Source organism: Mixophyes fleayi, chromosome 1 (assembly GCF_038048845.1).
Source record: "Mixophyes fleayi isolate aMixFle1 chromosome 1, aMixFle1.hap1, whole genome shotgun sequence".
NCBI lineage: Eukaryota > Metazoa > Chordata > Amphibia > Anura > Limnodynastidae > Mixophyes > Mixophyes fleayi.
This window is the reverse complement of record NC_134402.1, coordinates 172,299,673-172,310,448: the sequence shown is the minus strand read 5'-3', so window position 1 is coordinate 172,310,448 and position 10,776 is coordinate 172,299,673. Positions and strand designations below refer to the sequence as shown.

Genomic DNA, 10,776 nt, shown 5'->3' with positions numbered 1-10,776 from the left:
CAATTACAGCCTTCAGTTTTATTGTACTGCAACCTTAGACCTCATGTATAACAAGATGTGCAGCTGTACTTAGATTTCTTTATTAGAGGACAAATTGGTGGAGTCGGACTAAAGCAATTTGCAAAAGGAAACAAACATTCTAAAGCATATGGCAATAAGTTATAGAAGTGAACAAGTTAAGTGAGACTGAGGTAATGCATTCCATGCTGTATAGATGTTTAAATTGAGGGAGTTAAGTCTTTTCTAACATAGAAAGCCATGAAACAATGCTGAAGTTGAAAGTTAAATATGATATAGGTTTTCAACTGAAAAAAGCTTCACTTGAAACAAACACCAATACATATTATGGGACAGTCCATTACAAATATCACCATGGAAGGTTTTAAAGATAAACAGATTAACTACAGCAATATGAAAGTATGTTTAGAAAAGTATTCTACAATGTCACTGCTACAACATATACAAGTAAATGGAAAGTGAAATCTGAGCGGGCTCAAATGCTTGAAAAAGCCCCCAACCCTTTCCCCCAAAAGTTTTTTTTTCAGGGTTTCATTTTTATTGAAAAAATTTGAGCCCTGGGTGTAAAATAAAAATATATATTTATATATAACTCTTGGAGATGAAAGTATATCAAAAATGTGACTGTTGTGCCAGTTCTGAGGATACTGTATTACAGAATGGACAATCTTTCACTAATTTAATACACAGAAAATAGAAAATAGCTATTCTCATACATTTTATTACATAAAATCACTTTAAGAAATCACCACCTTTAAACAAGGTTACGATTTTTATATTTTTTTTTTTACTTTTATCTGCTTTCTTAGGCAGTGCTGCTGGTTAAACATGACAACCAGATAATTGTGAAACAAAGATCTTGGTGAACAAACTATTCAAAACCTAATTCCAGTAATTAGACAGGCCCTGAGGGTGCTGCAGGAAACCCCAACATTTAACAGCTAGATACCATTATCGCACCTATTCTACAGGCAATACAAAGGAAAAACACCAGCTGTATGGAATTTAGGAACTGGTTTCATTTATACATGAAGCTAAAATACACAGAACCACCACTAGGAAAAAAACGAAAACAAAACTATACCACCTAATGGTTCTCATATTTGTGACAGATAAGTGGCGACACAGACAAGAGCAACACTGAACAAAAAAAAAACAGGTATATTCTCATACATCATTTAAATGCACATCACACGCCCAAATGTGCAAGGACTCATGAGTCAGTAGCAAAAACAGGATGGATTAAAAAAAAAATTCTTAGAAAGGCTGCTTGGGGTATGTGGGGGATGAAAAAAACCCCAGCATGCAACAGTCTTAATTTAAACCGATGTGTTTATATACCATAAACTCATCATAGAATGATGCATCCTGGACTGTGGCAGCATTTTATGCATTATAGATAAGGTGATAGGGTTCCATGGACTGTAAAATACATATAACCTGCACTCAAGAGTCACAAATTAAATAAGTGTCGCTGAAATGCAGCAACTGTTGCTTTGGCAAGTAATGGTGCGCACTTTGGCTGATTAACTTAACCAGAGCAGTTCAGCCATAAAGTACAGTGCCAAACTTCACAATTCAGTTGCTCATAGGAGAGACTGGACCACAAAGGACATTCTTACTTTCAGGCTAGACAGACCTCACACTGATATGTTGGGCCAATAAGACCTAATGTTCCAATTTTTCAGGTCTGATTTTGATCATTCTAATTGATAGAATGAGAGAAGCACATATGGTCGGATTAAGAGATTTGTCTAACAAACACTCCCGTTGTGCTGACAAAGGTATTTTAGAAAAAGCAATGGTACCAGAAATGTTAAAGTTTCACAGCTCAGATAGCTTTGCTCAGTGACAAAGAAATTGGGGAATGTGTCCCTGCAAATGCAAAGCAGAAGTACAAGAGTAGGAGGGGAAAAAAAAAAAAAAAAAAAAACTTGGTCAAGGAATATTTAAGTTACCATGTTTTAACACTGATCTAGAAGATTAATTTTACTTCTGTTGAAGTAAATTCATAGGAGCTTTTAAACTCCTATAGACAAGCCGCAGACTAGTCTGAGCCAGTGTTACATTTAGCAGGACCACCACTGCTCAATAAAATATGCCCCATGTAAATCAAAAATGGGTAGAAATCATTCAATCCATAATCCATTACGTGACAGAACTGGTCACTGATTAAGAGTACATCCTTCCAAAGCTCTACAATAGAGCTCTATGCAGTTTCCACATTCCATGTTTTATTGAGCAGGGACCATCCAAAAATGTACACTGCAAAATCCAAAGATTGTATGAGCAAATTATATCTTGTATCATAAAAATACAGACTCCCTCTAAATTCACACAAGAAAAACAAACAAATCAAATCTAAAATCAAAATTCAGTACTTCTGCTTTTTACCAATGCATAATGGATTTAATGGTATTTATATGAAAGGACAAGAGGGAACAAAAAAAAAAAAAAAAAAAAGAAGATACCAACATACATCAGAGCGCAAAATAAACCACTTTTGGAAAGAAAAAAAACAAAAGAAAATGTATCCCTTTAACCTTAGAGGGGGTCTCCAAGCTGTTTCAACCTCTGGTGGTGAAGGGGTTAATCAAAATAAAAACATCCATACATTTTATTCTTACAATTCAACAGAACACAAAAGCAGTTTTGATCAATAAAAATGGGAACATTTTACTTAATAAAAATACCCCATTACAAGTTATGAACTCTCAATGTATAAACTTTAAAACTCCTAAACCCACATGCAGAAAGAATAGTTTAGGTCATATATACTGCAAATAAAAAGAACCAAATTAAACAAAAAAAACAAAAAAACAAAACCTGTATAACTATAACCATCATTTATTTTGCTCATGGTAACTAATTTACAAATGTTATGGGTAGTAAGCAGGACAGACTGAACATCAGCCAATGGCAAGAATCACAAGCCATCTTGCGTTCCCATTGGAGCAGATTAAAAGGCCAATAATTTTCTTTCCCCGATTAGACATGATCTAATCTATAAAAACTACAATACAAAAAAGGCGTGTTATTACATTGGGAAATCCACAGAGAGGGGGGGGGGGGGGGGGGGGGGCTTCAGAAGGAAAAAAAATTTGATTGCTTTATAAACTTTTTCTTAAATAGTCAGTATTTTTGTAAACTTTGAAGGTTGCTGGCACCCTTTCAATTTATATAGACCTCTAAGCAGGGAGTCTCATTATTCAATGTGGACATGGGTTTGTATAATACACCAACAACATTACCATTCCGACTGCAGAGTGACTGGTTCTTAAACCCCCTCTTCCATGGATGCAATAAGAGTGCATTATATCAGAACTTTAAATACAAAGTAGTCTCTGCAATGCTACATACATGTGGCTTCTCCAGAAAGGAACACACAAAGATTAATCTGGTCTGGAGATTTGCTATACATTTTTATAACCATATATACAGTACCTGAGAAGTTTTAAATGCAGATCGTCTAAACTCAGCAGGGGTTGTTTTACAGGGTATATCTAGTTTACAACAAAAGTGTAGAAATTATGCTTGGATATGGAGTCTTGCATTTGTCTAAAGTAATCTTTGAGAAGACCATGTCCACTGGTTTTGAGCGCGATGGTGAAAGCTACAACTACTTGACTTTTCAGACAGAGGTTGACACTACCAATGCTGTATGGGAAACAAAGGCACACATCACAGGGCAAGACTAGGTAAACCCAGATACGGCAATACAGTGCAGAGATTAAACTCCAAGGCACCTGCAATGCGTGGCAATTTTAATACTGGACTAACTAGTACCAATATATCTGCAAAAACAAAGAATACATACACAAAGAAAGCCACTGTAAAAACAGGCACATACATGTGCACACATAAATTTACAATCTATAGCTACCTGTATATCATTTCCAAGTTTTAGTGTGTTGTCAGACATATGTACTAAAGCAGGCATTTACTTTCTTAGAATTTAACCACTTTGCATGGGAATTTAATGATCTTCCAATATATACACACAACCCCCCCCCCCCCCCCCCCCCCAAAAAAAAAAAACATCCACAGAGGCACTTTAGAGAGGTGGAAGGTAAGAGGTTTCATTCATAAAAATACATAGGGATTCTCTATAAGCAGTATGAAGTGGAAATCCCACAAACAAGAGGGTTGCTACCATTATTGGCCATGACTTTGGGAAATTCTGTGTGTACACCTAATGGCTAGAGACTACTTTATTTGAGATCTGGCAGTGACACCATCAAAGGCCCTTTTTGTTATCGTTCAGAAAGGTTTACATCTTTCTGGGAAATGATCACATTGTGAGGCATAAAGCAATAAAGTGCATTGAGAATTATTGTTTAAAATCAGTTTTAAAAACATAGCAGCACAAAGCAGGACAAAACAGAAAAAACACCTTTGCAGTTAGAGGCCATTCAACCAGTGCAATACCATTTGTCAAAGAAAGAAAAAAAAAAAAAAAAAAACACAGGAGACTGTTTAACCCCTTCATAGCCAGGCGTCAGGAAAAAAAAAATCTTTGAAGACCACCCTATTGGGAATTTATATATGGGAAACAATACATACCAGAATATGGATTGTTAAAAATCATGCAGGGGATGTGGAGTGGTGAATGAGAGGAGAGGAAGGGTACATGTAAACAGCGGTCTTGCTTGAAGATGTAATCTGTGCCAAGTCTCTAAACATTGGATAATTGTGGCCATTAAGAGGCAAGAAATATCCCATTGTAAAGATGTGAACTACTCCTGCCCCCTCCACCCCCAAAGTTGGAGACGTAGGTGAGGGATAAACCAAATTAAAAAATATTTTTATAAAAAGATCTGTATTTACAGAAAGTTTGCCTGTAGTACATGTGCAATGTCTTGACTGTGCTCAACCTCTAAGTTTGGTCATTTTACAGAGCTAAGAAAATCTGTTTTGACATTTCACCCTTCAACCTTTGAAGCCAGCTGGCTGTGAAGAGACTACAAGGAGTTCAGTACTGTTTCAGCCAAGATTACACACAGAAGGGAGGGGGTGGGGGGGGGTGGCATTGAAAGACTAATAAGAAATTAAAATCTGCATTCAGAAGTAAATGACATCTTTGGTTACAAGTTTAGACCATCAAGCTTTCCTTTGGCCTTACTCCAAAGACCACCAACAGTGTCAAACCCTGCACCTTCCAGGGATATTTTATTGCAAATCACACTAACAATAAGTATTCTATCAAACGGGAAGAAAAAAAAATGGCAATAATGGAGCAGTAACTATGGATTTAAGTTCAAAAGATTAAACTATATAATCTACATTTTCTAGGCTATCACCGAAATTGAACTCTGGGTTGGGAAAATGGTAAAGGCATGATACATATAAGTGGGTTTATGGCAAACCCACAAATCACTCAGTTTTAATAGTTCTCTTCATAGCCAGTGGAGATGAGGAGTCACTGTTTACAAGTCAAAGAAAAAAAAATACATTGATTTTAGACTTTAAAGTCATCTTTCCCCTAGATACATTCATGGAGAAATGGGGAAAATAAAACAAAAAAAAAACTTCAAGAAATAAAAAAAACATAAATGCTAGTTTGTGCTTGACATTAAGAAGGAAAGCTAACAGCCTTGATAGAGCAGAGTAAAACAAATGTAAAATCTTTTTTCCCTTCACAGTTTGAAGTTGATTTTTTTCCTTGGGCGAGCTAGAGAATTGGGAGTGATTCAGTTAACTACTCATGTGAAAATGGGATACGCAATGAAATAGGGGCGTAAATACAAATGGTATCTAGCGGTCAATAGCCAACGGTATCTTGTAAAAAGGAGTAACAAAAAAATGTGGGAAGGTAGAAAATAAAAAGAATAAGCTTGTTTAAAATAACAAAAAAATACAGTTGGGAGGAGGACAGATTTTGTACCAGCCCTAATGCCAAATATTGCCTCCCTGCAGTAAAACGCAGAACCACGGCTTTTACAGAAGGGAAGGAGCCGTGAGAAAGCAGCTTATGGTTGGCTATACTTCACTCCTACAGACTCTTACAGCTGTACAGGTCCATGAGAACAAGTGCCCGGCCATCAGCCAGCACTACCTCCTGCTTGGCAAGTGTACCCCATTAATGAGGCGCAAAAGTGGAGGGTGGAGTTCCAGCTGCGTTAACAGTGAGAAGTGGTCAGAAGGGATATGGGGGTGGGGGCAGCCACTGATGTTGTTCTCCGCCATCCATTGAGGATCTAAAGGCCCAAGGACGCCAAGAACGTTCATGTGTGTCTTGGAATAGAAGATGTAATCAATGACACCCTAGAAGATAAAACAAAATACATGAAGCAGAATAGTCTGTATACGTTTTCCATTACAAAAAAATTGCAATTTAAAAAATCAAGAATTATCACTATTAACGTAGTTGGACATATTTATTTTGGCTTCTAAGGATCAAGATGTGTTGCAAGATGTGTACAGTTACAATGCAGGACTAAAATATTAACTGTTAATAGGTTTTTATAAACAGTTTGCACTATATGCAAATATCAGAAAGTTATGTTCCACATTTAGCAGATTCTTTGCCACAGGAAAAAAGTTTTGCAAATTTTGAATTTTTTTTTTATCCGGTCAACAACTCCAAAAAGCACAATTCCAGCAGATTTCTAGTGAATCAGTTTAACTGCAATAAACACAGGCTAAATGTTGAGTCAAAGCTTCCATGACATCCATATTAGACATTTAACCTACAACTTACTTTGAAATCAAAGGTGTAATTCGTGTAAGGCATCAAGTTGTTTTCATAGGCGCTCCTCAGCTGGAAGCCATGTGTGATTCTTCCATCAGGGTTACCGTTCTTTCCATTGCAGCTGAAGTTTGTGAGACACTCGTTGTATCGAAGCTCCTTGAAGTCCTTGTGATTGTCAGCTACCCCTCCATTTGTCAGATACTCAACCACACCTGATACAACATACAAAAGTGGGCTTTACAGAAGACTTTAATTAAAACACCAAGTGTTCTTGCATTGACTTCTTGCTACAAAAGTAAAAGCATGCCTTAGCTAAAAGTAGGGCCAATTGGTTTAGAAAAATTGATATTTCAAGGGGAAGGTGAAGGATTGTATTTTTCTATTATGCCACGAATATAGAAAGACGATCAATGTGAGCAGCCTTCTAATCAAAGGTCACTACAAATCTTACCTGAATCTGGCAAAGAGTTCAGATCAGCACACAACACAAACGGGATGGAATTTGGATCAGGTACAGGGCTGCCAGGTCTGCTTGCAGCCTTTTCTATAATGCTTTTCAGTTCAGAGACAAACATCATAGTTTGGATAAGCTTGACATCCGAGTACTCTGGGTCCCAATGCATGTGGGCATTTGCTACAATGAGCAGTTGTTTTTCTACAGAGTGATGGGGCTTCATGCCTGAATATAAACAGTGAAAGACTATAAATAGTAAGTGTTTATTTTGAATTCTCGTTTTATATTAAAATATTTTGCAGCACTGTAGTAGGTGATGCACACACACGTCTCAATATGGACACAATTTGCCTCTAGAGAAATCTACAGAATATTTTAAGTTTGTACTGGGTAATTGCCTAATGGGATCAATATGAATATTCTAATTAAATAAGAAAATATCTGAGTATGAACAAAAACCTAACGCAATACTGTTAAAAGCCTTTTGACATCATAAAATTTTCACGGTTCTACTTTGTGGTTGTTTCTCAAAGCTTACAGGTTAAAAAATAAATAAAAAAAATACACAGGTGCTTTGGTTTGAACACAAATACACAATCTGAGACTGAAAAGGTGTGCACACATTTTTGGATGTTTTAGTCAACTACATAGAAAGTTCAAATAAATACAAAGGACTGAGCTAAACAATTTAATATATATTCCTTACATTTGCCCTGATTTAGGACTGAATGTTACAATCAATTTCACAAAAATTGTCTTTTAATTTTCAAAAAAACAGTTGAAGCAGACTTATGGGGAAATATGAGCAGTGTAATATTTATTAGACTTTGCAAAGAACAGGTAAAGATCATAAAATGGAGATATTGGAGTGAGCATTCATTGTTCGTTTACTGGGGTGAACAGGAATGTGTCATTTGGACATTGGTAAGTAAAAGGTAACACGTTTACTTTTGTATAGGGAGAGGAATCAGTAGCAGAAAGATAGTACTAATGCCACTGTATAGGTCATTGGTATGGCCTCATCTAGAATATTGTGTCCAATTCTGGAGAATACATACATTAGAAACTGTACAAAGAAGGGCAACTTAAATTGTGCATGGCCTACAGCACAAAGCTTACCTGGAAAGACTAAAAACTTAATATGTATAATTTGGAGCAGGGAAGGGAAAGGGGGGCCATGCTAGAAACTTTCAAATATATCAAGGGTTTGAAAAAAGGTACAGGAGGGAAACATTCTTCAAAGGAAGAGAAGTACTAGAACACAAGGACATGCAAGGAAACTGGAGGGAAGCAGGTTCAGAGGAAATTTGAGGAAAAACTTCAGAAAGGGTAGTGGATAAGTGGAATAGCATCCTATCATATGTGGTAGAGGCTAATACAGTAGAGCAGTTTAAACATGCTTGGGATAGACATAAGAATATCCTTCTAAATAATAAGGGATCAAATCAGGTTTAAGGTTACCATAGGTTAATAAAACAACGGGCAGACTATATGGGCCAAGCGGTTCTTATCTGTCAAATTCTATGTTTCTAATACAAAGCCAATTTGTGAGATGAACGAATACAAATGAGAACTTATCTATTTACTAGGTGTGCCAGTAAAACCAAAGATGCACATTTAGAATGTTCATGGAAGAGTATTTCCTAGTGAACGGATCAGTTGTATTGCTAGTAAAAAGGGTGTCCAATGAGATTGGTGTGCAGATGTAGAATCTATGGGGTGCACAACAAGATACTCACCTCCCCCTGGGAGGTCTTTGTGGACCTCTAGCAGAACAGACACCCCAATGTTATCCTTTGTCATTACTCTGTTCAGCATGGCTTCTGATCCCTCAGAGTTTGCCATGGCTACCTGGTTGAATTCCACCGTATGCTTTGCCACAAGGGCAAATCTGTTAAGAGCACAAACAAATAAGATTAGAAATATTAAGTAACAGCACAAAGATGAAACAGGCTCTCACTTCCAAGTGAAATGTATATCTAAACTATCTACAGAACAAATGCTACAAAGAAGTTCAAAGACTTCCTTTAATGAGTCATGAGGAACACAGTTGATACATCATTTATATAGCATCTGCAAATTCTGTAGCACTTTATATTGTAGTAATCTGGAGTAAAGTTGAACATAAATCAATAACGCAAATTAAACAAAAGGATAATATTCCACACAGGTAGAAACGTATTCTATGCACTCCAGAGCCATTTAACACTGTACCCATCACAACACTGCATTGAAATAGAGAAAAGCAGGTTGCAATAATTAGCACACCCAAAAACATTTGTTCTATAGGAAGGAGCCCTTACAGAAACCGATGTAGGGTAGTATTATTTCACCTGTGCAGTTCGATATTTTAAAACTATAAACATTTTTAACCCAATTTTGTTGCATACTCCCCACCATTCCATATTTCATAATCTCACCAATATAGAGCAAGTTCACAAACTGTCCATTTCCACTAGGTTACACCCTTCTGACATCCCTGAATCAGGACTGTTGCTAGGTAAGGCATTACAAAGTTTGCTTGCAGAACTTGCCATTCAGTACAGTTAACCATTTTTTAGCTCATGCTCTTAATAGCTTCATTTGTTTAGTCATATTACTGCTGTTAAGGTGCTCTCTATATACCATCCAGGTGGTATCCTAGTGGCAAGGCATGGCAAGTGATCACTGGTCTGAAGAAACCAGGCAAGAGATGGCAGCCACTTGGATTGCCAACTCATTTCTTTCATAGCTGACACATACATGTTATATAGGTTTGATTGTCAAGTTCCCAAGATTGTACAAGATGACAAATCTAGGTCTATGCTGCTTTCCATAGTAGTAATCATGGCCAAGAAAAAAAAGTCTGAAGTAAAGTCATTTATGAATGTGCCCCTGTATATGCCGTTTTGTGACAATTACTAATTCATGTTGGAAGAGATCATAAAAGAGCAAGACAGTCCAGACATTTCTGATCACTCACAAGATTTAATAAAAAAAAAAAAAAAAAAAAAAGTCTGAAGTAAACAGTACTTTAGGAGAAAAGTAAAGGTAATGAAGGGGTAGGCAGGACTTGTGAATGGCAGATTTATCTGCAATATCTAGTCAGACTTGCAGCTGCACAAATTTGACTACAGCTATACCAAGACCCTGTTTACACTGAGCTCACAGCTTGTGTGAGAGTGCACACTTTAGGGAACATTGATCTGAGAGTTTATTAAATGCAACCATAATACCAACTAGATGCATTTAATTTCTTAGCCATAGACTAACAAGTGACAAGCTCTTATTTTGAGTGTTTGCATTTTACCCCTCTTCGGCACACTACACATTAAAATACTGTGTATGGTCAACTGATCGAACCAAAATGCACAAAAGTACAAACTAAGAATTTATACTTAAGCCAATACATACACAACTATCAGCTACTGACAAGTGAAGTGAACATTGATTATATCATTACAATGGCACCTATGAGCGACTTTGACAAAGGCCATATTGTGATTGCTAGACAGGGTGGTCTTGTGGGGTGTTCCCTGTATGTAGTGGTTATTATCTACCAAAAGTGTTCCAAGGAAGGACAAGTGAAATGGCAACAGGGACACAGCTGCCCATGCAGTACATAAATTAAGCA

General features: G+C 36.8%; 1 protein-coding gene across 2 annotated transcripts in view; it reads right to left on the bottom strand.

Moving 5' to 3' along the window:
- Positions 1-582: 582 nt before the first annotated feature.
- The window catches only part of CNOT6L (CCR4-NOT transcription complex subunit 6 like), a 32,595-nt gene continuing 22,401 nt past the window's right edge, over positions 583-10,776 (bottom strand). For both annotated transcript variants that reach the window (XM_075204035.1, XM_075204024.1), the window contains 4 exons: positions 8,903-9,054; positions 7,161-7,388; positions 6,719-6,921; positions 583-6,282 (listed from right to left, as the gene is read on the bottom strand). In XM_075204035.1, coding sequence (XP_075060136.1) covers positions 6,070-6,282; positions 6,719-6,921; positions 7,161-7,388; positions 8,903-9,054 — 796 coding nt within the window. In that variant the 3' untranslated portion in view covers positions 583-6,069. The remainder of the gene's footprint in view (positions 6,283-6,718; positions 6,922-7,160; positions 7,389-8,902; positions 9,055-10,776) is intronic.